Source organism: Zingiber officinale, chromosome 7A (assembly GCF_018446385.1).
Source record: "Zingiber officinale cultivar Zhangliang chromosome 7A, Zo_v1.1, whole genome shotgun sequence".
Taxonomy (NCBI): Eukaryota; Viridiplantae; Streptophyta; class Magnoliopsida; order Zingiberales; family Zingiberaceae; genus Zingiber; species Zingiber officinale.
The window spans coordinates 92,220,169-92,247,670 of NC_055998.1; the positions used below are offsets into that span (position 1 = coordinate 92,220,169).

Genomic DNA, 27,502 nt, shown 5'->3' on the forward strand with positions numbered 1-27,502 from the left:
TTTAGTATACATCCTAACAGCTGGGGGCAAGCGTATTCGCCTTTTGCCACCAATGCTCTATCTCATCACACTCTCTTTTCTCATTTTCTTTCATCACACTTTTTCTCTTTTCATTTTTTCCTATCATATTTTATCTCTCATCACACTTTCTCTTTCATCATACTCTCTCATCATATTTTGCTCTCGCATTCAACTTTCACTCACATCTAATTTTTTCTCTTATTTTTCTCTAAGGATAAAAAAAAAATTAGATTCATTCCGATAGAAAATATTCAACTAACTAAACTTTATTTTTTAAGAATGATTGTCCCAGGGCGTAGCATAGACGGTGGATCTCAACATACGTTTAACGTCTATGTACCTGTATGTACCTCTCTCCATATTTATAGGATCGGTATTAGAGAGACCGTTAATATAACAAATTTATATTTTTTTAAAAAAATAATACTTATAATTCTCATTTCCATTCCAATTTAGAAAAAAAATCAAAGATTTAGAAAAAAATCAAACGCTATATAAGAAAAAGGTATTTGGAGAAGACACTAAAGACTTTGGGTATTTTAAACTTAGTGGTCCATTAAATTGCCGAAACTATCAGGGTCCCAGTCGAACCGCGCACGCCTTGCGACGCCGTTAGATGCGCTATCTTTACTTCGATCCCAGGCGACTCCTCGCAGCCAAGAAGCTCACCGAGGCATGGAGCTCCGGCGATCACCGCCGCTTCCTCCTCCTCTTCCTCGAAAGCTGCTCCAACAGGTCGCAGCTCGCTCAGGTACACGCTCGCATGATCCGCTCTCGCCTCGTCGAAGACACCTTCGCCGCCAGCCGACTCCTCGCGGTCTTCACTTCCCCCTCCGCCATCTCCAACATGACCGCCGCCCGCCGCCTGTTCGATCTGATTCCCCAACCAAATATTTTCATGTGGAACTCTATCATTAGGGGCTACACCCACCACTGTGCTCCTCATGACGCCCTCTCTGCCTTTAAGCTGCTGCTCCGTCGTGCAGACTTCCCTCCTGATAGCTACACCTTCTCTACCGTGTCGAGAGCATGCGCGCAACTCGGAAGTCTGCGTGATGGAAGCTCAGTCCATGCTATGGCTACACGATTTGGCTTCGATTCGGACATGTTTGTGATGTCGGGATTCATCAACTTCTATAGCGGCTGCGGCGATATTGACGTTGCGAGGAAGGTGTTTGATGAAATGCCGCAGAAGGATGTGGTTTCGTGGACGTCGATGATATCTGGTTATTTGCAACAGAATCAGTTAGATGAAGGTTTTAGGTTGTTTGATGGGATGAGAAAGGTTGGCATTGAGCCAAACAAGTTCACTTTAACAAGCCTGCTATCAGCTTGTGGTGAATTGCATGCTCTCGGTAGAGGTTCTTGGCTTCACTCTCAAATTATGGAATATGGATGGGAATTCGACATTGACATCGGCAACTCAGTGATAAGCATGTATGCGAAGTGTGGCAGTCTGATAGATGCCCTTAATGTGTTCAAGTCTATGCCTATTAATAATACTGCAACATGGAACGCGCTGATTTCTGGGTTAGTTCTTAGTGGACACCACAAAGAAGCGTTGAATATCTACCAAGAGATGACATGCAGAAATGAAAGGCCAGATGGAATAACAATCTCTGCTGCTTTGTCAGCATGTGCTCAATTGGGCAATCTGCAGCAGGGCAAACTCCTCCATGCTTTTGTGGAGGAAAATTTGGAAGTTTGTGATGTCTTTCTTGGAAATGCCTTGATCAACATGTATGCCAAATGCGGGGATTTCTCAGAAGCTGAATCCATCTTCCGTGAGATGCCTGTGAGGGATGTTTTCTCGTGGACAGCTTTGATATCAGGCTACGTTCAAGGTAATCTCTATAAGGAAGCTTTAACCTTCTTTGAAGAGATGCAGCTTTCTAATGTGAAAGGAAACGAAGTCACCATGGTTAGTCTTTTATCGGCTTGCTCCCAGCTCGGGGCTCTAGACCAGGGCAAACTTATCCATGCTTATATCGAAGAAAATGAAATAAAAAAAGATGTTTGTTTACAAAACACACTCATTGATATGTATGCCAAGTGTGGTTGCACTGATGTAGCAATGCAAATTTTCCATGGAATGCCTCATAAAGATTCCCACACATGGAATGCAATGATCGGTGGTCTTGCAACTAATGGACAAGGAAGAGAAGCTATAAATCTCTTCAATCAAATGCATGAACTCAGGGATGTAAAACCTGACAATGTGACATTCATGGCTGTTCTTTCTGCTTGTACACATTCTGGAATGGTAAATGAGGGGCTAGCTTATTTCAATTTGATGTCTGAGCTATATGGTGTTTCTCCTGGAGTCGAACACTATGGTTGTTTAATTGACTTACTAGCTAGAGCTGGATTCATAGATGAAGCAGTGGATGTCATAAAAAAAATGCCTTTGGGACCAAACCATCTCATATGGGGCTCAATCCTTTCTGCTTGTAGAATCCAAGGGAAGGTTGAGCTAGCTGAGAAGATCTTGCAAAACATCATCAAGCTATCGCCTGGTGATGAAGGGGCACATGCGCTGATTTCAAACTTGTATGCTGAGGCTCGTAGGTGGGATGAGGTGGGGCAAGTGAGAACTCTCATGGGAAGCAAGATGATTGTTAAATCCCCTGGACTCAGTTCGATTGAAGTGGATGGGGCTCATGAATTCTTAGTGGAAGACAGATCATGACTTTAAATCAAACTACCAATTGTTTGGTATTTTTATGCCAAAAAGGTACACGTTTTATTTATTTATTTATTTATAGAAAATTCTTAAATCCTAACTCTGTAGCATCACTGGTTATAATAGTACAGGAAAAACAAGTTCATACATCTGTTGCAATGTTTGGTTCTTCATTGCCTCTTACTAAGATGTGAGTTTTTCGTAAGGACTTGAATCCATTTGAGCATCTTTAAACCAATGGCCTTACATAGAGATGGTTGTTTTTTGCTACACTACCCGAAAGAGTCACGTCACGTCCATTTCTCAATCCCTTATTGTCTAGATTGGAAACTGCAATCTATAAAAGTTGCTTAGTACAAGAAAGTTGGTAAAGATTGTGTTGCTTGATAAGTCTAGAGTAAATTTCTCCATGGTCATTGGTAGCAAAAGGTGAAATCGTCACCTCAGGAGCCTCTCCAAGGTAGCTCCCTATTGTCTGGAAGCATAGGGAGCTGCGCCCAACAATAGCAGCACATGCAAGGAGAAGTTGAGGCAACCAGTGGCGTATTCCGCACCTGCTAAGAATTGACCCAAGCTTATTCACAGCAACCTCCTTGTATGAACCAACTGCGCCAGCCCATAGGGGCAAATTTCTCTGTCATGATTTTATATGCAGTTGATAAATCTGCAAAGCAATTGCAAGTCTATAGAAGATGATGGATAAAATTGCAACTAAATCAACAAAACAAAGGCCTTGTAAAAAAATTTTCATATATAATTACATTAACTAAGTTTTTATTTTATTTTTTTTATTTCCCATTTTCAACTTAGATCAATTTATTTCATCTAGCTATATGAATTACCTGTCGTCTTTATACACATTCATGTCATTTTAACCTTGCTTTTATTTTATTGTCTTTCAAAATCACACCTAATTCTTCCCAGATTTTTTTTTATTTTTTATTAAAAAAATTGGTTGGTTTGGATTAAATCTATTATTATTCAACCAATTTGGTTTTTCAAATTGTAGACTTTCAAGAAAAAAGTATAATCTTAAGTTTTCTAAGCTAATTTTTATTTCCCTAACTAATATTTGTAATATATTGACAATTGTTTGGTTAACTCGAATCAAACTAAATCTAACTTATTTTTTTGTGTTTCTTCAATTAAAATTTGTTTTTGGTTCATCATTTTCTGATTACCAAATAAATAAAAATCTAACTAAAATTTACTTGTATTTGTATTAGATAATAGTGTATTTTAGCTAATGTATAATTATGCAACTATCTTCTGTGTTTCAGTCTCATTAAATCAAATCATATTTGGTCTTTTAGAATTTAGTTATATTATACTTGTATTTTATCTTTTTTGTTCAACTTGTTTCTTATTAAGCCATTGCATTCCCAAGGAAAGAGGCCACTCAAATAAAAAGTGGATCCGAAATGGAAAAAAGGTCCTAGTACTTTGAATTTTTATTGTCTGGATAGATAAATTTTCTTTCTCAATGATGAATTGCGTAGGTAATTTTTCCCTCAAACATTTTAAATGAATTTCTTTCGATTAAAACATAGATTGAGAAAAAGTAGTTTCATATTGATTGTCGTTCGCAATACTCTTTATCTTTCAAATTTGCCCTTCATCAAATAATGCTAATACCTTATTATCTCAGCACATGTCTCTTTGTTTCTCTATGGGGACTCTTAAATTTCTTCTTATTCTCGATACATAAAGATAAAAAATGAGAGAAATTTAGCTATTTAGTTCTAATTCTTTTATAAAGTAAACATGTTTAGTTGAGTTTCTTAAATTATGATGTGTAAATTTTTGTAATTGTAAAGTACACTTTGAGTTTTCAGTTTGTATGTGGTCAATTTGGTAAAGGTAGAATTTACAAGGGAGGAAAAAAAATGAAAAATTCTTTTACTATTTGTTCTTATTTCATTTCTAAATATTTTTATTAAATTCTGAATCTTGTGGTAGAGAGCAAAAGAAGATCAACCAAGTTTAAAGGAGCAAAGGCTATTTTTGCCACAATATAGTCCCCTATAAATTGCTCATAATAGAATCCATTACCTGAAAACTGTTCTATCCCTTGGAGTTTAAAGGTCAGTATCTTCCTTTTCTGCATGTTAATTTGCAAGACAAGCAAAACATCTTCGATTTCAAAATTCAATATTTGTCTCGCATCAAAATAACTCATCGTTTCCCTTTTCTTTCTTTCTTTCATTTTCTTGTAGATGGCAGACAAAGAGAATGTGAGTCATGGACACATCGAGGGCGGGGAGGAGACGACGAGGGATCCAGCCAAGCTTAGGGCAATGGTAGAGAATATCGATGCCAAGATTGATGCCTTGAAAGCGAAAAGGGAAAGGATCATAAGGCAATTGTATGAGCTAGAAGGAGCTGGAGCTTGAGTGACTAGTCGACCGCCGTAAAAAATAAAAATAAAAATCAAAGATTGCTTCCTCAAATTGAGGAGTCGATTTTATATTATTTTGTATTAATGGATGTTGAAGTTGATGCACAATTTCAACTTCTAGCATTTGTTTCGTTCTAGCATTTGTTCCATGCTTCTATTTAACTGGAATCTCTAGTTGATTTCACAACTTTTTTTTTGTCCTTGAATTGGATTATAAATTTTCTGATTTTTTATTTTCTGGACTATAAATATGAACATATTTGCAATGCTTCCTATATTACTTTCTAACATATTAAGATTTTTTTTGTTTTTTTCTTGGTTTATTTTTATCAATCATTGACAGTTCATATGAAATGAATGTTAATCGGGAGCAGAGGGGAAAAGGCATTTTTATAAATTAAAAATAAATAAATAAAAAAGCACTGCACCAGCCGGGAATCGAACCCGGGTCTGTACCGTGGCAGGGTACTATTCTACCACTAGACCACTGGTGCTAGTTATTCCAAGGGATTGTTAGTATATTTAAATCTAATAAACTCTAATCAACTGTCTTTATATTTTGATATTTTAATTAAAATTATTATGAATGAATGTAATATAGGAAATCCGTTACTTTTATGTCGTCAAAATATCATAATTGACTAGTGTCGAGGGACTCGATCGGAGAATAGAGGTCAATACTAACAATGACTCGAATCATTCTCTAATTAGACCAAGACGGAAAGGCACATGTGACTAATGTCGAGAGACTCGATCACAAGGAGAGGTCAAAGATTATTAAAAAACGGAAAAGATTATTAGTACAGAGAGTGTCAGGATCAATTTTTAATTTTTGATATTATCAAACGTTCAAATTAAATCTTATTACGATCTAACAAATTAATTAAATATAAAGGTTATTTACTCAACCGACGAAAACTCTAGTCCTAGATAGGTATGAAAGTCTTAACAAATTGTAAATAGCCAAGCAAAAAGTCCAAATAAATCGAGGACCTAATATCAAAAGAAAGTCTTAGTAAACCGATCCAATGCTAAGTCGAAATCCAAGTAAATCTAGAGGATCCAACAAGGAGAGAAAGGGCGCCCCTTCCTGCATCCCTCAAAATGGTTCAACCATGCCAAACTCTTTAGGAATTGCACTGACTTGAGCATGCCTAAAGGTCAATGCCAAGACTCCGACCTCAACTTTTCTCATGGATACAAGGCATCATCCGAGCCGACTCATCCTCTACAGAAGCACCCCTTTCAGATCACCAACTTCTCGCCCGATCAGATTGAGTAAACGAGTTTAAACCGATCTTGCAAGCTCATACTTTTTTCCTTCAATTTTTCCAAGATACAAAGAGGGGAAGGATTCATCCCCTCCTTTCTTTCACTCTAATCGAATTCTTTGTGGTGTTACAAACACTGGTCTTTAGGCGGAACAAAGCAGCAACCGATCACCGAAACATAACACACGGTTAGTACAGAACCCTATTTAACTTGGATATAGATGTCGAGAGAATACATGTCCAATGCCACCACAAACTACAACCGAAAGTCTTTCCCATGCCGGTCGTGTTCCGAGCAAACGCATTTTACTACCTCTCTGCTTCACAAAAGGCTATTTCCAGAGCTTAACAAACTTATCATGGCTGGCAGACGCAATCACTCCAGTCGCATTTGAAGCCGCCAAAGCTGCGATCAAACCTTCATGAGCAGGAAGAGTCATGGTCTTGTTCTCATTCATGTCCCAAACTTCTAGCGACTGCAAACCGCCGACCACTCACAGTCAGAACAAATTAACTTGTGAAGAAGCATAAAATACCACACGGTCGACAGAATTATTGGAAATACAAATTGGAGAAATAGAACTTTCATATCGAAGCAGAAAAACTTGCCTGGTAACAACCAATTATGAGCAGCGATTGATAGGTAGGGTGAAAAACACATGAATGAAACTTGCTTCCATTGCAACTCAACTCGTGCACACATTCCCCTTCGCTTCCCAAACCAAGAGACCAAACTCTGACAGAGTCCTCGCTGACAGAAGCCAGACGATCACCAGAAGAGTTCCAGCAGATGGAATCGACATGCTTTGTATGCCCCTGAAGTCGAACAGCAATGTCAATGAGCCACAATGGCCGTTCAAGTTCAGATATATTATTAATAGATAAACTGAAATCCATATGATTTCAGATACAACAACCAACCTGCAGCGTATGCCTACGACATTGTGTTTCAACATCTAGAACGCATATGGTGCTTTCTGCCGCAACAGCCAAGTACCTACCCTGACGGGGCTGAAACCTCATTTGAGTAGTTCCACCCTGAGCGTGCAGAAATCAATAGCTTTGTTGAAAATTAGAAGGATGTACACTTACAAATCATAAAAGCCATAATACCGTTTCATATGTACCTTAAAAACTCTGGCACAGTTACCGTTGTTTATACTCCAGAAACGCATTTCGCCATCACCATCACAAGAACAGATAAGATCCTCTTTACTTGGGTGAAAGTCCAGAGACATGACAGATGTGGAATGGCCAGTAAAAGTTCGAAGTGAATAGCCTGGCTGTCCATCAGAAATCATATAACAAGTCATTTGTTAGAAATTCGAATGTTCAATGAAGAAAAATCACAGAAGCAATGCAGCAGGCATCATAGTGAACAAATCACTTTTTCTGTTTGTAGCGATTCTCAAGTTCCTAACTGGTCCAGCCAATGAATAAAGAGTCAACTTGTAAGAAATTAATGCATTGTGTTTAAAAGGGCAAAAGCACTGAATCATCGTTCCTGACAATGGTGATATGTTCAAAGAAAGCGATACATAAAGACTAATACTTCTCAAATTGAAAAATACATTTGGTTGTGGTATATCTCTTTGACTACTGGACAAATGAACTAAGATTTTGAGATGCAACCCCTTGAGATCTTTTGGATGGTAAAAATTAGAGAATCCATGGTTTGTCAAGATAAATAATCTAATGGACCTCACTCTGCTTGATATGACTAACTGCCCTTATAAAATGCACATAAGCCTATATATAACTCGAGAACTTAATATTTGATTAGCTTGTCAGTTAGAATAGGTTAACCTAAATCTACTACCACAGTAAGAGAACCAGTTGACAGACACATGTGGCATTTATATTGTCGGTAACACTCGCCTTGTTTATAGTATCCATTTTTTGTTCTATGTTGCTAATTATAGGGCCAGGAGAGAGCTACTCCTGGCATGCAGTTGAGCCTGCCAAAAAAAAAGCACATTCCACAGCCCGTACATGAAATTTTATCTTATTTTATCATTCCTAAAGTTTCTTTGATCTCTCGCTTTCTTGATTAATGTATCATGGTCTCACATGATCTAACTAGGGCATCTATATGAGAAACAAACTTCCATTTATATGAGAACTGATAAAGATATCACATCTCTGCAAAGTTACCTAAACAAAATCAGAATTATATCTAGGATGATGGTAAAGGATATTTAAGATTAACTGATTCTTAAAGACAATCTTGCCCTATGAACTGGCCAGTGCCCCAATCAAATATGTCAAAAATATACTATTAGTGATAGAATATCATCCAGCATGTTCAGTTTGAACTTGCAATCATTTTAGTCTTGTCATGAAGAGAACCCAGTTTGTTTATGCCCAAATACATCTCCAATTTGGATATATATAAAAAAACATAGAATAAACTCAAACGCCTACATGTTCACTCATTTGTTGCCTAGTTTATGCTCATAATGGTCGCTCTTAACTGGACCAAACGTTACAGATCATCTAAGTGTGAAAGAATAGTCCAAACCAGGGTATAGCTAATTGCCAAGCATGCAAATCCCTGAGCAAAAAATAAGACAATGCATAGTATACACCTACACAGATGGCGATGGTAATTGGCACAACTTCATAGAGTAACCTATGTGCATTTCATCTCATGATCTCATCCTGATTAATTATTAGGACAACGAAGAAGTACTTTGATTCTTCCAAGTCAATATAAAAAGTTCTGGAGATTCAGCTATTTGCAGATTGTGACAGATCTAATTGGAACCTAGAAGCAGTATTTTCTAGTGTTAGGTAACTCAAATATAAATTATTTGTAGGTAACAAAAATATTGTTAGGTACCACATTCTTTGTATCTGCCAGGAGAAACATATGAACTCTCCTGCAAGTGATGAGGTAGAGAAGCTATATACGAGATGAGATGGATGCAATGAGATGGATGCAAGTAAACAGTAGAATCAAGTAGCCATGAATATGTTGAAATGATTAGAAGCTTTTAAACGAGAAATGGAACGAAAGTTAATCGATAAATACTAACATTATCAGCATCCCACACTCTCACAGTCTTGTCAAATGACGATGTAGCTAGACGAGGCAAGCTTGAACTAAACCGAACATCAGTAATCAGCAGGGAGTGTTCCTCCAGTGTAGATTTGAGCTTCAAACTATCAGCATGCCATAGAACTGCCTGCATGACAAAATCAATAACTAATCAGTATCCTGCAAGATAGTTATTCAAAAAAGAAAAAAGCCGGATTATGAGTGACGATTAATTGGTGTGCCATCATATTATATTTCACCTTTTTATCATGTCCTCCAGTTGCAAGGAGTTTTCCATCTGATGAAAAGTGGCAACAAACAACTTTATTTGTACTTGCTCTAGCTGCTACAATCTCAGTAAAGGAGAAACCTGAAAGGCCAATTACTGATATGAGAGAATGCATTAAAAACAGGAAAGTTTAGTCTTTAATTGCATCCAATGTTAGAAACAGGAAAAAGGAAGCAAGCAAAAAGGATAGGTAATTCTTCGAATGTTTCAAAACAGATACAAAGACCAAGCAGGGGGAACGAGCAGGGGGTAGAACCTTTTGCAGAATCCATAGAGCGACCAACATCTCTTGGGTCAGTATCATCATGGGACAGAAAGGATTCTACATTATCATCCAAAGATGCATCTTCCACAAAGCGATCCATGTCAGCCTGCAAGTGAAAAATCATTATCCACAATTCATGAAAAAGTACCAGTTAAGAAATACAAAAGTACACGTTCATGGCATAACTTTAGTTACTAAACAACAAACAATCCTAATAATTACCAATTGGTTAGTGGGAGATGTCAAAGGACCAGTCCCATCACCAAACATCATCAGAGGCTTAGATGAACCACCATTGTGTTGCAATTGTGCCATTGACATCACATCTCCTGGTGTATGAGTTGATGGTGTCGAGGGTGCTGAGCTTGGGGAAGGCCCAGCAGTATTTGCAGTTCCAGAGCTATTTGCAGGACCAGAGGATGAAACAGCCTGCTTCCGTTTACGGCCACTTTGATTGTTTGAAGTCTACAATTCATTAACAAATAGTTGCTAAAACTTATGGGGAAATAGGAGACTAAATGCTGATTTTGTTTTACTTTTCGCTATAAAGGAAAAGAAAGCAACATTTGCTAGTAATACAGACTTACAAAGAGCTCAATAGAGGAATAAGATTTGTGTAACCAACCCAAATGGTTGGGACAAATGCAACTTAATGATGATAATACAACAAAAACAGAAATTTGATTCAATACCAAGATAAGGTAAAATAATACCTGATCAGCCCCTCTAAAGGAATTTGACATGCTTCCATCAACAGTCATACTAACTGCTGCAAGTTTCTCTTGAAGCAGATGGTTAGAATTTTGAGACTGTTGGCTTGAAAGGACATGTTGTTGAAGCTGCTGTTGCTGACTGCTGCTTTGTTGTTGTTGGGGTTGCAACTGAGCTATTTTCTATTACAAGCATAGAAAAAATAGTTAGGCAAAATGTGAGTGTGCAGTATGACATCATATCATAGAATGAATGTCCAGCATGATGTACCATCATAGAATGAAAGGAAAAGCTGCAAACCTTCATTAATAAATCCGAATCGGTGCGAGGCATTAGAGGACTTGGAGATTGCATGGGCGAACCCACATTGGGTATGACATCATTAAGAACATTTGACTGGCCATCCTTTCCTAGAACTATGTTCCTGTTGTTCAGAAGCATTCTTAGTCTTCTATTATCAATATCTGCTGCAGCTGATGAGTTCAGATTTTGCTGTGCCTGGAGAAGTAGCTGATGTTGATGTGGACTTAGAAATTGCAGTTGCTGAAGTGATTGAGGTGACTGCACAAATGACTTTTGCTGTTGTAGAAGTCCTGAACGGAGTTGATCAAGACCCTATAAGATGTCAAAGAAATAAGCACCATAAGATATTTTGCTTCCAGCAATACTTCCCAAGCCCAAATCAAAGTTCCTACAGAGAACAAAAGAATGAAAGAAATTCACGTTCATGGCAGGATATTGAGCTACCAAAAGAATGTAACTGCAAGTATCTCGCAAACTAGAACATCTTTTTACAATAAAATTTTTTTAAAAAAAAACAATGATAATTAGGATCTTCCAATTCAGTTATTTCAAAAGTTATACTTACTGTCAGTGGCCAGCCTTTAAGAGTCAGATTGTTACCAACCTGATTGGGTCCTGCTAACAAAGCACAAAGAGTTGGTCAGTCTGCTGAATAAAAGGTTAGTGTGTCTGCTCAAATGCTAGCATCATTAAGTGAAAAGCTGAACAAATAAGAAAACTGACTTCCACCACTAAATGTCTTGGCCCTTACCCGTCCATAAGTAAGAGAACGATTTCTCCTTGGGTCAATAGCATCAGAAATAATAACAGAAAGTAGTAATAAAATCCTAAGAAACTCAAACTTCTAACAGATGCTACCTGGAACTCCAATCAATGAAGCATCAGGACCAGCAGCTCTCGGATTCAAAATTGGATTAATCTCACTCTTTATTTCCTGTAAAGCATACAATCATAGAACAAACAATAGATAATTAAAACAGCAACATTTCAGTAAATCATACCTGCGATGACCCAGGAACTTGCTGATTCCGGGTCTGAACCTGCTGAAGAGGCCCTGATAGACCACCTGCTGACCCATGCAAAACATGCCTATATTTAAAGCATTGGATCAGGGACCTTAAGATATATTAGAATACATAATGTCAGAAGAACAAGCATAATAACATACAGTTTAGTTCAAGAAACATGCCAAAACAGAATGAGTTGAATAACATATGTACAACAATAAGTTAATATTTGAAGGCCTTGGATTCTACTATTGAGTTCATATGTTACATAGATATGCATGCTATCAAACTGTCACAAAAATGAAACGCTAGAGGCAAATACTTTCAGCCATGTCAACCAAGCATACCCTGAAGGTTGTGCTGGAGCTGCAGCTGACTTTAGCATGGATGCATGGTTTGGATCCATGACCTGGCTCACATTATCACCAAACCTCTGAATGGAGAAGATGAGTGATCAATTGAATCAAATACTATATATGACAGACTAGACAAGTGTGTTAGGGTAAAATAGTGCTATGTTAATAGTAGTACTTTAACTGAAGCTTCGTCTAAGGAATCTCGTTGCAGGGGCAACTTTAGCCGTTCCTCATACATTTTTGTGGCCAATGCATTAGCAGTTCCAGGATTCTGGCGCATCAAAGAATCTTGAGTAACAAGTCCACCAGCATTGCCATTTAAAAGCTGAGCTCCCTCTCTGCGCTGTGGTTGTTGTTGCTGTTGTTGCTGCTGTGCCTGCCTCTGTAACAACAGTTGCTGAATTTGCAGATGTTGTTGTTGTTGTTGCTGCTGCTGCTGCTGCTGTTGAGATGGTTGCTGTTGTTGCTGCTGTTGCTGCTCTCTTGCTTTTAAAAGTTGAGTCTAGCATAAAATTCAACATCAGTGTTCAGACTCAAAAAGGCATAGATAACTTATCATAGGACCAGTATATCACAAACAAATGCATTCATGCATCAAGTTTCAGAGATAGTAGATACTCCAAGCTGTAAGATCTTTCTCAAATCACTTATTTTCTACAAATTAGGTGTGTAAATTGATTCCAAATAAACTTTTACTTTTATTTGTGTTACTCCTATCACTGAGATGCATTAGCTTTTGTTGCTGCTGTACTGCTGCAAGGTCATGAAAGAACATGACTGGGATCTTCCAATCGAAGGGCAACAGCAACAATGGTCCCACAGTAAAAGTTATACTATGCTAATAAATAGTGCAATCCAAGTATAATTATGCATGCCAAATTCCAGACACTGAAGACAGCCGCATGCACCTTTCTTCTTTGTTCAGATAAAATCAAGGACCAAAGTTTTTCTGCTAGTAAAATGATGGTTGGAGAAAACTTATCATCAAAATTTTGTTTGTAGAGCATCATAGGTTCTCAACATAAGGCTTTCTCTTTGCCAAAAAATTTTTTTTAAAAAAATAATGTATCGCCAAACATATAGGCAGTAAGTATGTTCCTGATTTGTGACTAGTATAGGTAGTAACTCATTAGCATGAAGAGAGAGCTATCATCAAAAGTATAATGTTTTGCAACTGAGAACCACACCTCTATGTATGAGGCAGCAGCATCTGAGTGCTTTTCGTTTGTCCTAGCAATAAATATATCCCAAAAAACAGACCACCACTCGAATAGAAACCCGCCGGGAGCATCAATAGCTGTGACAAAAGTCCAAGAGTTCAATTTCTTGGATAAGCTCAACCCATATACAGAAACACCATAAAACAAATTGCAACCTACCCACTGGATCAGAGGACACCTTGGCTTCGGCTTGAAAAGCCTTAGCAGTTGCCTGCAAGTTCCTCTTCACCAAATAATCATAAATGTAGACATCCAACCTGGTCTCAACATCACAGTAAGTGACTCCAATATCAGCAAAGGTACCATTTTTCACATTCACAACAAAAAAATATACTCAAAAGAACTAAAAGAAACATAAAACCAGTTACTCAAACTACAGGCAAAAGGAACGATCTAAAAAACCCACATTTTTGGAATAAAAAGTAACTAGACAAAGCCATAAAATCAACAGAGAGAAGTTCGGATAGATAAAAAAAAACTTTTTTTTATCAACAGAGAGAAGTTCGGATAGATGAAAAAAACTTTCTTTTTCTCAAAACGTAACCGAAATATAACAAGTTGCTCAAAACCCTAGCAAAGACCAGCTCAAAATTAAGAACACAAACAGCAGCACCGCCTACAAACCCCTAAAATCCATCAAATCGCCGAGCACTACAGCCAAAACTAAAGAAAGCTCACATCTTGTCGGCTTCCCAGTTGGTCTGCGACATGATTCCGCGATACACCGAATCAGCCCCTCTCTATCGCCAAAATCTCCCCCAGCGGCAAAAATACCCTACGAGCTCAGCCTCCGCCTCGGACAATATCCCTTCCGGTTAATGAATCCCCTGAGCTTCCTGCTTCCAGCCAAACCCTAGAGCCACCGGAAACAAAGGCCAAGCAAAGAGATATAAAATAGAAGCAACACAAGACATGGACAATGTCTAAAAATAAGGAAACAAAAAAATAAATAAATCAATCAAAAGAGTGCCTCTCTCTTTCAAAATTTATCAAAACACCCCTCCATTTATAATTTAATTTCTAAAATACCCTCCTATAATTTTTTTAGGAATAATTCGGGTGTTCAAATTTCACTTTTCACCTCGAGATGGCCGGTCTGATCGTAGAAAATTTCCTCGTAAGAGATTCAAGCGTTATAAGCATTTATTTGCATGGCATAAAAATCAAATCCTAATTACTTATGAAATCCATTATTTCATTTATGATTGTACTAAACGGTAAAGATGATATGATAATTAAGATATAAAATATTAACATATGAAATCTTAAGTTAAAATTTGATATATCTGAATATATTTTCTCTCGTCATTTGACACATAAGGTGTTGGATATTGGGGCCTAAATAGACCAATACGATTTTGAGGAGGAAAAATCGGAAGCCATCAATTGTTGAAAGTCGTAATTGACTTCAAAATTGAAATCTACGTTTCGCGTAGATAGATTTAGACTATTAATTTGCTCAAAACCGATTAAGGGTGAATGAGAAATTAATGTTCAAAGTCGGCCCAAAATAACGTTGGTTATTCATTAAGGAAATGCAAGGGAGAATAGTTCCACATCGGAAATTTCCGATGTGCATTCCTTACTTATTAATGATGTTGAGTTATTGGAGTTAACTCATAAAAGTACCAGGTACTCTCTGCTCAGGGGCGAGCAGGTGCTCGCACCTGTGAGCCCGCCACCCGCCACGTGCGCACGTTGCTCCAGGTGACATTCCAGTGCCTACATGGCACTCGGGTGACGTGTCAGGCTAGTACCTGACATGGCAGTGCCTATGTGGCATCCTCGTGGGCAAAGGGAGATGACTGGACAGTTGGTTGGGCGAACGGATGGCAGCCGTTGATCAACGTTGATCAAAGAAGTATGGTGGATCGCTTGTGATGCGATCTAGAGTGTTGGATCACAATGAGTCACGATCTGATGGCTTGGGATGAGACATGATCTGAAGCATCGGATCAATGGATCCAGATCCGATGGCTGATAGATCTGAGGGTCACAACTTTTAGATCTGATGGATGAGATTAAAGGGGCTATGTGAAGGGTTATAACTCTTCAGTCCGGACGGCCCAGATTAATCCACCCAAAGGTCACACCCCTCCCTAAAGCCTCTTCCTTCTCTATAAATAGAACCCTCCAGATTGGAATCAAATCACTCAACTTAATCTTCTCTTCCTCAAGTATTCACTCACTCATCTTGTGCATTCAAGAGTCCAAGAAGCCTACGAGAAAGGTTGGCTGGTCTCGGAAGTCGGAGTGCTACGATTCCGAGACGATTGTCGTCGTTGTATCTTGGGAACGAATTGCAACAATCCGTTAAGCACCGTAGCGGAGCAATATCGTTTACGGAGATAGTGTCGAACACTATCCTCGACGATCAGTTTGCATACTCCGGAATTTACCGGAAACAACATAAGAATTTGCTACTATGAAGTCAACTTTTAAAAGGTAAATACGAAAGAGTTTTACAATTCATCCCTAAATTATATAAAAGAAAATAAATCATGAAGTCATCTTCAATCGCTAAATAATTATTAGAAAGTGAAAGAGATTTTTTTTTTTTGTAAGAGCAAAAAAAAAATCATTTAACAGCATTAAAAATTTGATTCCTTGTTTATTATAATACGTTTGTCATCTTTTAATCCACTAGGCACTATAATTGTATCATCTTGAGTTACTTTATAAATGATTAATAAAAACTGACCAAAGTTGTTCGCTTCATTTATATTTTAATTCTCAAAATACCGTTTTAAAATTACATCCTCTTAAAATAATTTTAACCAAATTTACTTTAAACGGAGTAATTTTAACTTAAACTGAATAAAAATTACTCTAACAAAATTTTAACCGAATGTAGCTTTAACTAAAATTATTCCATTTATCTTAGAGCAATTTTAATTAAATTTACACCATTTAAAAATAATAGAGTTTTAGCTTTATAATTTTTTTTGTCAAAATTAAATAGCTAAAATTCAAAATAGAAAGATATTTATATAAAGATATTTTAAATGTCAACAATTTGATATGGTCAATAGCTTGCCAAGTACTTATGGAAATATATAATTTGAACCCTGACTCTTTGCTTTTTCTAGATTGTGATGCGTGTCAGACTCACATCCGCAAAAAAAATTAAAAGACATTTTAAATTGTTTATTAAAAACGTAATTATTTTGAAATTGAACACAAATTATCCTTTTAAAAATTTAAAAGTCATTATATATAAAAAAATACATTTTAAATTTTTTATAAAAAATATTTATTTTGAAATTTAACACAAATTATTCCTTTTAAAAATTTAAAAGTCATTATATATATAAAAGTGACATTTTAAATTTGTTATAAAAAATATTTATTTTGAAATTTAACACAAATTATTCCTTTTAAAAATTTAAAAGTCATTATATATATAAAAGAGACATTTTAAATATTTTATAAAAAATATTTATTTTGAAATTTAACACAAATTATTCCTTTCAGTCATTCTAGCAATCTTAAATAGATATGTTATACCCTGTAAATATTTAAAATGATTTGTTTTAAATATTATAATCTAAAAAGGAAAGTGTAAATTATAGAATTTTTTTTATTAATTTAAATTCATTATAACTTAATTTCTAAATTTTAAAATCATAAATTCTAAATATATATAATATACTCCGTGAGCATCTAAAATTTTTAATCTGAAATATTATAACTCAAAAGGGGAAGCCATTATAACCCAACTTCCGAATCCTAAAATTTTGAACTATAAATATATATGATATATCATAAAATAAAATTAAAAAAAATAATGAGGGAATCTAGGAGCTTGGACCAATTCACACACGAGGATTAATTCTAGACACCCCAAGTCTAGTCCAGACAGATTCACAGGATAAGGTTCGCACCTAGACCCCAAACACTTAAGTTCAGTCACGTGATCCTACATATCTTGAGTGCTTGGATTGAATTTAGGCATCTGAATTTAGCCTGTATTTGAGACATAATACTTTTTTTTTATTTTTTAGGATATATTATATATATTTAGGATTTAAAATTTTAGAATTTAAAAATTAGATTATAATGGATTTGAGTCAATAAGATTTTTCCTATTCAGACTTCCCTCTTGAGTTATAGTATTTGAAATTAAAAATTTTAGACGTTCATGAGGTATATTATATATATTTAGGGTTTAAAATTTTAAAATCTAGAAGTTAGATTGTAATGTGTTTAAGTTAATATTATTTTTTTCTTTTAAATTTTTGAATTTCTTCTCAAGTGTGTATAAAAAATATAATGATAACATGAAAAATCTCTTAAAATATATTAAATAATTATAAAAAATAGATGGATTATATATATATTCCATCAATTTTTTATAATTAATTAATTAATTAACTAAACATATAATTGTTAAATGGTGACATGTCATGATTACGGTAACGGGTGCAACATTTTATTGGTCTCAAGTGGCCAAGAAAGCCAACCTTTTAATAGGTAATATTTGGTCTTATCTTATAATTTATCTACCTATTTATATTTGGTCAATTTATTTATGTATTTCTTTTTTTTAATAAAAATGATCATGTGTGATATGACAAGTTTTTCAAATGCCACCTCAAGTTTTACCTTTTCCTAAAATGGTATGATAACAATGACTAGGGATGCAAACTAATAGAATATATTCGTGAGCTTCCTAAGTAAGTTTGAAAAATATTTGAATTCATATTTAAAATTATCATATTCGAATGAACTCTAATATATTTAATAATTTTTTCTAGTCAAAATCAACTTATAATATTTTATTTTATTATTCATGAATCAATTTACCGAATAGGAATAAAACTTTGATTTTTTTTTATAAATTTTTCATTTAAATATATTCAAATTAAAACTCAAATAATTTAAACTAAACTCTAAGTCATTTCAAAATTATAATTTAATACAGTTCAAGTCAAAATTCGAATAATTAGAATCAGAATCGAAGCTCAGGTCAAAATTAGTTATATTTTTAAGTTTTCAATTGAATTTGAATTTAAATTTAAAAATCAATAATTTTATATTATTCATCATTCATGATAACTATCCAGAGGAATTTTAGATCGATATGTTTGTAATATTTTTAAAAAATATATATATTTTGTTTAAGATTTAATTTATTAAATTTGGATTATAATATTATTAGATTATAATATTTCATCAAATATTTATAAATTTACACCCACAACATCAATCAAATATCTTAGTTTTAAAATATTTTAAATCTCATAATTAAATATTCCTTCAACTAAATATTTATAACATCTACCTATCAAATATCACTATTATTTTATCAAATATCAAATAACATCTTACTAATTAAATATCACTATTATTTTATTAATTTACCTGTTAAATAAAATTAATTATATTTTTTAATTCTTCATTTAAAAAATAAATAAATAAAAAAAATATAAAATAAAGAAAGTTGCAGATGCAGGTGGGGCCGCAGCAAGGTCCCCCACGCAGCTTCAACTTCTCTTTTTAAATTTTTAATTATAAATTCTTTTTAAAATTAGAAACCAGGTAGGAAGTTGTACCCGTGATTTATAATTTCCGCCGGCCACAGTAGAGAAGATTAAAATGTGAGGGTATTTATTTTCTCTAAATATTTTTGTACCATGAATGCTCTTAGATATCGGTGCATATCATGAATTTTAGGGTTGAGAATTATAGACATTTTTCTCTGATAGGTAGCGAGCATGAAAAAAACAGTAGGTAGTTTAAATAGACCATTATAAGTACCTTTTAAATTATTATGGCCAATAATAAATTTTAGGCAAACCAATCCTCCGAATTAGACTGGATGCCCACTAAAAATATAAAAAATATGTTGCTTAGTTGATGAAAGGAAAAAAAATAATATATGAGTTATTTATATATTTTTATTTTAATACTTAATAATTACATTTTCTATAAAAAAATATTACTCGATTGTTATACTATTTAAATGGTATAATTAATACAACATGATATTTTGTTGGGGAGTTAAATCAAGTAGCTACCTTGTGATTGTGATTTTTTTTTTTGTTTTAATTAATATTAGGATAACCCATCTATTTTTATAAAAGTTTTTTACAAGTCTTCACACGCTCGTAGCAGGTAACCTATCAGTTCAGTATTTTAAGGTCAATCGTCGAAAATTCATCCATTAATTTATTAAACTAAGATTTGATTTTTAGATGCTTGAGAAAATAAGAAGACATCCTACCATTACATCATTGCCCTGGGGTATTATGACTCTAATTTGTTTCCATGGATGGTGCTTCTTGATGTTTCTTAGATCAAATTTTTTTCTTTTTGTCGCATCAACTTCTATTGGGTTGATTTTTGTTGGGTTGGGTCGGCAGTTATCAAAGCAAGTAATGTGCGGACTATGGTAAAGTTATTTTGACGACGATGACTTCAAGGACTAAATACACAGATTAGAAAGAAGTTCAAGACGTATGTTCAAATCGAAGTATAGAGGAGATAGATGATACTAACGAAGTGAAAGTTGTACATGTCGATATCACAATGTACATTTTAATGTTACCATCATTATCTTATATGATGACAAAAGGTGATTCATTCGCCCCTAACGCTTCCACTGACTTATTCTCAGACCAACATAGAAGAAGTAAATCACAGATGATTACTAATATTAAGTAGTTGAATAGTGCATAGGAAAAGGTATACATATGGTTACTAGCCGAGATTTGACTTATAGATCTTATGAGATAACATCATCATACGTTAGCCAATTATTTGTATGGACAGATCTAGAGATAATTTCTGACGAGGGCTCAAAGATTTTTTTTTGTAACATAATAAATTATGGCAAGGGGTTTAAAATATGATTTTAAAGTGATATTGGTTAAACTAGGGGAAGAAGAGAGTCAGAGAGGAATTGAATTGTTGGCATGTTGGGCCTGAGTTGTAGCATGTCGATTGCAAAGTTAATAAGATGATTTTTTTTATAAGAAGTTAGTGGAATGATCTATTAATTCCTTTATAAACTAATAATAAAAAAATAAGAATGAAGAGTGAAGACAAAGCTTCTTCTCCATTTTCTTGGACGCTGGTCATGACTCAGTGTTAGGATTTTGTTGCTCGATGAGAGTTGAGAGTAGTGAACTCCACTATAACCTCCATGGCTCCTTCTTCGACAGATCTTGGTGAGGCCTCCAGCCTACTTCAACTCTCGCCTAAATTCACGTTTGACCATTCATCCCGAGAGGACTACCACCATTATCTTATATAGAGAGTGAAGAGGTGGCTAAGATTTCCAAAGAGGTACCTTTTTCTTCCACACGGAAGTGTGAATTAACTTGTATGTGACTTGATCTTACTTGGGTCGGCCATGAGTCGATTGACTTAACTCATGTTTGGTCATGAGGGGAAGCAATGGGCCCCACCATGAAGTGTAACACTAGTGGACGATGATGTTTGAAATGATGTTCGAGGTGAACGGGCCAAGCTTGGAGGAGATGAGGATAACCTTAATCAATTTTTTTTTATTTATCCTTTTGTTTTCTCTCGTATCTCTCGGCGCCTATTAATTTAATAAACCTTTCCCTCTCATCATGTCAGGTGGACGATCTTCCTTTAATTCATGATCAAGTCCCGGGCATTAGGCAAATACTTGGAGGATAAATTTATATGCAATCCTCATTAGTAAACATAATTTTATATGTACTCCTTATTAGAAAAAAATTTTGTTTTCATTCCCTAGTGTAATATACTAACCTAATTGTCCATGATATTTTAAGTATAAAAAGTCTAAAAATGAATATAAATCCTCTTAAATTCAGTACATTAAACTAAAATCTAGTATATTTTCTATCAAATTGAATACGATTCTTTTTTCACCTCAATTGGATGAAAAATATACTAGATTTTCTTTAAATTGTACTCAATTGGATGGAAAATATACTAGATTTTCTTTAAATGATACTCAATTGGATGAAAAATATACTAGATTTTTTTTCAAATAGTACTAAATTTAGGAGAAATTATATTAAATAGGAAAAATGTCGTACTCAATTTAATAGAAAATATACTCGATTTTGTTGGTGCGGGTAGCACTAACGGTCTAACCCAGGTTTTGATGAATGACAAATAGGTTAAGTTAGTTGTGTTGTTGTCTGACACTTTGATCAAGTGTGCAGGAAAAGTCCAGCTAGGTCGACGGGCTGACCGGATAGCTGGCGAGAAGTCCAAGCGGGTCGACGGGCTGACCGGACGCTTGGCGAGAAGTCCAGCTAGGTCGACGAGCTGACCGGATAGCTGGCAAGAAGTCCAAGCGGGTCGACGGGCTGACCGGACGCTTGGCGAGAAGTCCGAGGATGACCGGACGTCTGGCAGGTAAGTGAGGTAAGTCACTGGAGGGGAGTGACTGTGAGGACGCGTTCCCGGGAAGTGGACATTAGGCGTCGATCCGGCTTAGATCCATTTCGGATGTCTAAGTCGAGATCGTGACTAGATTCCGGTCTCGGAAAGACGGAATCTAAGTCATACTCTCTTTATCTATCTGTTGAACTTTAACTGTGCTAACCATTTGTTTTACAGGATATATATTTGCCTCGGACTAACCTTGTTTTGCAGGAAAAAGGAGTCTTTCTGGAACAAGGTGGTCCGGGCGCCCGGAAGGCGAATTTTATCCAGACACCTCGTCGCTACGTGGAGTATCTTGATTTGAGCAGTTACGTCACACTCCAGGCGCCCGGAAGGGATCCAGGCGCCCGGAACAGCATATAAAAGAAGCCCCAGACAGGAGCTTCAGAATCAACTTTGACTGAGAACTCTTCTGCTAATCTTGCTGCTCGACGTTCAAGTGCGACGCCAACAACGCTCCGACAAAAGTGCTCTTCCGGTTTTTGTTTAATTTTTCTTTTTGTCGGTATTGCTTTATTATTACTAGCATCTCCTGTACTTTTTCTGTAATCATATTTCGACTTGCTAGTGATTGCCCAACGAAAGTGGTCAAGGACCACGGGCCTTCGAGTAGGAGTCGTCACAGGCTCCGAACGAAGTAAAAATATTTGTGTCTACTTTATCTTTTTCCGCTGCGCTTAAACTCTTATTTTTTCGAATCGATATTCACCCCCCCTCTATCGAATCTAACGGTCCTACAGATTTTAGTTTAAAATGCTGAATTTAATAGGAATTATACTCATTTTTAGGATTTAGAAAATAGGAAAAAAAATATGTTCAATTTAATAGAAAATATACTCGATTCTAATGTAAAGTACTGAATTTAAGAGGAATTATACTTATTTTTGGACCTTTTGTACCTAAAAAATTTGAGGGGCAATTAGGTCACAATATTTGCATGAGGGAGTTGAAGCAAATAAAACTTTGCATGCAGGGAGTAGAAACAAAGTTTTTTATAAGTGGGAATTGCATGCAAAATTCAAGTTATGATTGGAGAATTTTCTCTACTTTATCAATATTTGGATCCTTAGTGATAAATCAGTAATTTGAAATTTGAGACATAGTTGTGATATTATTAAGATTTTTCTTTTTAATAAACAGTGGTTATTAGAATGTTAGCTGTCAAGATTTGTGTTCATATATATTTTTTTAATTTATCTAAATAGTCGATGAAAAATTCATGTGTGGAGTCTAGATTAATGTTACATGATTAATCATATGGATCAAACGAATTTATAGCATAATTTATATCCATTCAAAGGGTATATATAACCCACTAAATAGTTTAATAAAATTCAACACAGAGGTTCTAGTAGTTAATTATAAGCTTATTACTAAAATACGAGTTAGCAAAAAAATTGCTAAATTCATTTAGTAATTTTTTAAAAGAGGTGGTTCTTTTGTTAACTGATACATGGAAAGAAGTTTTATCCTAACTTATCTGTTTGCCAACAAGAATAAAGATGATTCTAATGTAATGTCTTGATGTTTAGTACCTATCAAAGACAGGCATTTCTTATTCATTACCAGACAATCACTTCATTAATAGTTTTTCATTTCTCATGAAAATCATTTTCGCTCTATTTAGTCCTATCTTTTTCTAGGGATATTTTAGTGAGAGGTTCTGGATATTAAATTAAAGATAGAATAAAACAAATTTAAAAATATTTCAAAATGAAGCAACTACAATAAAGAAAATAAATTAGAAAATATTGAAGATTAACGGATTTGACTTTTGAGATAATTATTAGAGATTTACTCGATTTAATCATCTTCCGATTAATACAATTTTCAATTGGACTGTGCGAGACTATTTCCTTATTTACTCCATTAACTTTGTTCTAATTTTTAGATGGTCTGAAAGTTTCCAATTTATATCAGAATTGAAGTTTGATAATTGAAACTTGGTATCGCCACGTTAGCGATCCCCTCATAATTGTCTTATACTATTAAGAATGAGGAGTTTAGTATGAATCCAAATTAATAAATACATGAGTTTTGTCAATGTTAACATCTCATTATTATTATTATTATCTCATATATTTATCAACTGAGCTAGTTCAGCTTGATGATATTAGATATAGATTTGGTGGGGGTGGCAAGGGATCCGATGCATTTTTCAAGTAATTGTGATTTAATTTTCATGTAGGATACATATAATTGAATTATTGGTAAAATTGGGGTGTTATGTCAGGATTATTCATAGATTTATTTGATGGACAGTGCGAGAGTAATTCCAGGGAAAAGGAAAGAAAAAAACATAGAAAGAGTAATTCGAGGGAAAATGAAGGAAAATAAAAATAAAAAATAGAAAGAGTAATTCGAGGGTAAAATAACAAAATATGTGAGAGAGAGAGAAAAAAAAGAACAAACCCAAAATATGATTATTGCTAAACAATTGAAATATTTATTCTCTGTGCTTGAAAAGGAAAGAAGTTGACAACTCAACGCCGATAAGGAATCAAACCATAGAAAATTAAAAAAAATAGAATAAATTAAATTAAAGATTTTTTTTTATAAATTAGTTCATTTGGAATTAAAAAAATAATTTAAAAATATTCAAGATTTACATATCTACAATAATAATAATAATAATAATAATAATAATAATAATAAATTACTAAAAAAATATCCGTCTAATTTTATTTCAATTGCACGGTCCCTCTTCGAGGTATCATTATTACTTGTTTATCATGATTCGTTGATCTCATTACTAGCTTATCAAACTCTTAGAATTTGATTCAATGATAAGAAATATAATATATTTTTTAATTAATCAGAGTTCAATCTCTACACATAACACATCTATAATGAAATTGAACTATTAATAAAATTAAGATCTATATCAGGAGCTATCCAACTCCCTGAGTTTACATGATATGATATTATTCAAAAGCTTCCTCAAATTAAAAATAAATTATGTAGAAAAAAATAATTTTTAAAAAAATTAGATTGAAAATAAATTTTAAATTGATTCATATGTGAAAAAAAATAATTTTAAGATTTTAAAATTGATGCATATGTAATAATGAAAATAAATTAGAAAATATTCAGATAAATTAAAGATTTAATTTATTTAGTATTTAGTAATTAATATTTTATATTAGGATAATAAATAGAGAATTAATTATAATTTCTTATCCTATTTTCTTTATTTATAATATATTTTCACATTTGTTATAGAGCCATATATTTTAATTTTCTTGAAATTACTATATTTTTTAATTCAATGAGAGTTTATCTCCAGGTTATTTTATTATTTCGTTCGTCAATTTTGTTCGGATTTTTTTTCAATAATTCATCAAAATTTATATATATATATATATATATATATATATATATATATCTTTTATCCTCTCTCCTCTTCTACCCTCTATTCAGAACCCCCATCTCAATTTTTAATTTTTCTACTTTCTTAAATCTAAATTTTTTTCATTCTTGCTCCTTCCTTCATCCACTACAAAAAAATACAACTTTGGGGACAAACGTTTGGAACGAAAAAAATTCGTCCCAAAATTGGAACAAATTTAGGGTCGAAAATAAATTTCGACCCAAATAACCAACAAAACTTGCAACAAAAAAATTTCGTTTCAAGTTTGCAACATAAAAATAATTCGTTGCTAAATTTGTCCCCAAATCTGGAACGAAAAAATAATTTGTCCCAAATTTAGGGATAAATATTGGATTTGTCCCAAATTTAGGAACGAATCGAAGATTCATCCCAAATTCTGGGACGAATCTAGGATTCGTCCCTTCTGGGACGAATCTAGGATTCGTCCCAAACCTAAAAATATTTTTAAATAAATAAAATGAAACACGTAAGGCTTAAATATGGACCTAGAGACCTCGGAATTTGATGAAACAAGTTTCTATGCATTCGTATCGTTGAGCTGATCATAAATACGCCATCATCCATAATTTTTAATTATTATTTTCAGTGATTTGAATTTTTAACACCAAATTAGGTCAAATTGGGATTAAAAAAATTCCAAATATATATATATTTGGTAAAAAATATTTTTATTGATAGATTTATGATCATGACAATGAGACGAGCACATAGAAACTTATTTCATCAAATTCCGATGTCTCTAGGTCCGTATTTAAGTCGTCCAAGTTTGTTTATTTTTTAAAAAAATGATTAAATTTTTGGGACGAATTCTGGATTCGTCCCAAATTTTGGGACCTGGATTCGTCCCAAAATTTGGGACGAATCCAGAATTCGTCCCAAACCTAAAATTATTTTTAAATAATTAAAATGAAACATGTAAGGCTTAAATATGGACCTAGAGACCTCGGAATTTGATGAAACAAGTTTCTATACATTCGTATCGTTGAGCTGATCGTAAATACGTCATCATCTATAATTTTTAATTATTATTTTCAGTAATTTGAATTTTTAACACCAAATTAGGTCAAATTAGGATTAAAAAATTCCATATATATATATATTTGGTAAAAAATATTTTTATTGATAGATTTATGATCATGACAATGAGGCGAGCACATAGAAACTTGTTTCATCAAATTTCGATATCTCTATGTAGATATTTTTTAAAACATCTATAGATTGATACTAACTAAAAATGTGTTGTGTACTGAACGTTTGTAAATTAGTATCCGAAAACTTAAATAAGGACCTAGAGACCTCGGAATTTGATGAAACAAGTTTCTATGCATCCGTATCGTTGAGCTGATCGTAAATACATCATCACCCATAATTTTTAATTATTATTTTCAGTGATTTGAATTTTTAACACCAAATTAGGTCAAATTGGGATTAAAAAATTCCAAATATATATATATTTGGTAAAAAATATTTTTATTGATAGATTTATGATCATGACAATGAGGCGAGCACATAGAAACTTGTTTCATCAAATTCCGATATCTCTATGTAGATATTTTTTAAAACATCTATAGATTGATACTAACTAAAAATGTGTTGTGTACTGAACGTTTGTAAATTAGTGTCCGAAAACTTAAATAAGGACCTAGAGACCTCGGAATTTGATGAAACAAGTTTCTATGCATCCGTATCGTTGAGCTGATCGTAAATACATCATCATCCATAATTTTTAATTATTATTTTCAGTGATTTGAATTTTTAACACCAAATTAGGTCAAATTGGGATTAAAAAATTCCATATATATATATATTTGGTAAAAAATATTTTTATTGATAGATTTATGATCATGACAATGAGACGAGCATATAGAAACTTGTTTCATCAAATTCCGATGTCTCTAGGTCCGTATTTAAGCCGTCCAAGTTTGTTTATTTTTTAATAAAATGATTAAATTTTTGGGACGAATTCTGGATTCGTCCCAAATTTTGGGACGAATTCCTGGATTCGTCCCAAAATTTGGGACGAATCCAGAATTCGTCCCAAACCTAAAATTATTTTTAAATAATTAAAATGAAACATGTAAGGCTTAAATATGGACCTAGAGACCTCGGAATTTGATGAAACAAGTTTCTATGCATTCGTATCGTTGAGCTGATCG

At 34.1% G+C, this 27,502-nt stretch overlaps 2 protein-coding genes and 1 non-coding gene across 11 annotated transcripts; 1 reads left to right on the forward strand and 2 right to left on the reverse strand.

Annotated features, from left to right (window-relative positions):
* The first annotated feature begins 582 nt into the window (after positions 1-582).
* LOC122001784 (pentatricopeptide repeat-containing protein At3g22690-like) lies at positions 583-5,284 on the forward strand. 2 transcript variants are annotated; one of them, XR_006117476.1, is made up of 3 exons: positions 583-2,755; positions 4,664-4,788; positions 4,921-5,284. XR_006117476.1 is itself a non-coding variant. In XM_042556706.1 (2 exons), the coding sequence occupies exon 1, from the start codon at positions 638-640 to the stop codon at positions 2,708-2,710; it is 2,073 nt and encodes a 690-aa protein (XP_042412640.1). In that variant the 5' UTR covers positions 583-637; the 3' UTR covers positions 2,711-2,755; positions 4,664-5,284. The 2 variants fall into 2 exon arrangements, 1 of the variants encoding a protein (XP_042412640.1); XM_042556706.1 differs by having other exon boundaries at positions 4,664-5,284.
* Positions 5,285-5,525: 241 nt separating this feature from the next.
* TRNAG-GCC lies at positions 5,526-5,596 on the reverse strand. The gene has a single exon. It is a non-coding gene; the product is annotated as a tRNA-Gly (tRNA).
* A 919-nt stretch (positions 5,597-6,515) lies between these two features.
* Positions 6,516-14,483, reverse strand: LOC122001785 (transcriptional corepressor LEUNIG-like). 8 transcript variants are annotated; one of them, XM_042556714.1, is made up of 18 exons: positions 14,243-14,483; positions 13,724-13,821; positions 13,532-13,641; positions 12,520-12,846; positions 12,336-12,421; positions 11,983-12,070; positions 11,840-11,906; positions 11,586-11,596; positions 10,979-11,293; positions 10,681-10,860; positions 10,190-10,432; positions 9,959-10,073; positions 9,674-9,783; positions 9,412-9,561; positions 7,501-7,656; positions 7,295-7,411; positions 6,983-7,189; positions 6,516-6,849 (listed from the first exon to the last, which is right to left on the reverse strand). In XM_042556714.1, exons 1-18 carry the CDS (start codon positions 14,272-14,274, stop codon positions 6,706-6,708), a joined length of 2,556 nt encoding a protein of 851 aa, XP_042412648.1. In that variant the 5' UTR covers positions 14,275-14,483; the 3' UTR covers positions 6,516-6,705. The 8 variants fall into 8 exon arrangements, with proteins under 8 accessions (XP_042412648.1, XP_042412644.1, XP_042412647.1 ...); XM_042556710.1 differs by having other exon boundaries at positions 11,547-11,596; XM_042556713.1 differs by having other exon boundaries at positions 11,586-11,599.
* Between the last annotated feature and the right edge of the window lie 13,019 nt (positions 14,484-27,502).

Excerpts from the sequence above, each read along its gene's own strand:
- LOC122001784 (XM_042556706.1), top strand. The coding sequence starts at position 638 with ATGCGCTATCTTTACTTCGATCCCAGGCGACTCCTCGCAGCCAAGAAG.
- LOC122001785 (XM_042556707.1), bottom strand. The coding sequence starts at position 14,274 with ATGTCGCAGACCAACTGGGAAGCCGACAAGAT. Across the intron at positions 11,600-11,839 it reads TTCATTGATTGGAGTTCCAG|CAGGACCCAATCAGGTTGGT; the intron begins GTAGCATCTGTT and ends GTGCTTTGTTAG. Across the intron at positions 10,433-10,680 it reads CCTTTAGAGGGGCTGATCAG|ACTTCAAACAATCAAAGTGG; the intron begins GTATTATTTTAC and ends AATGAATTGTAG.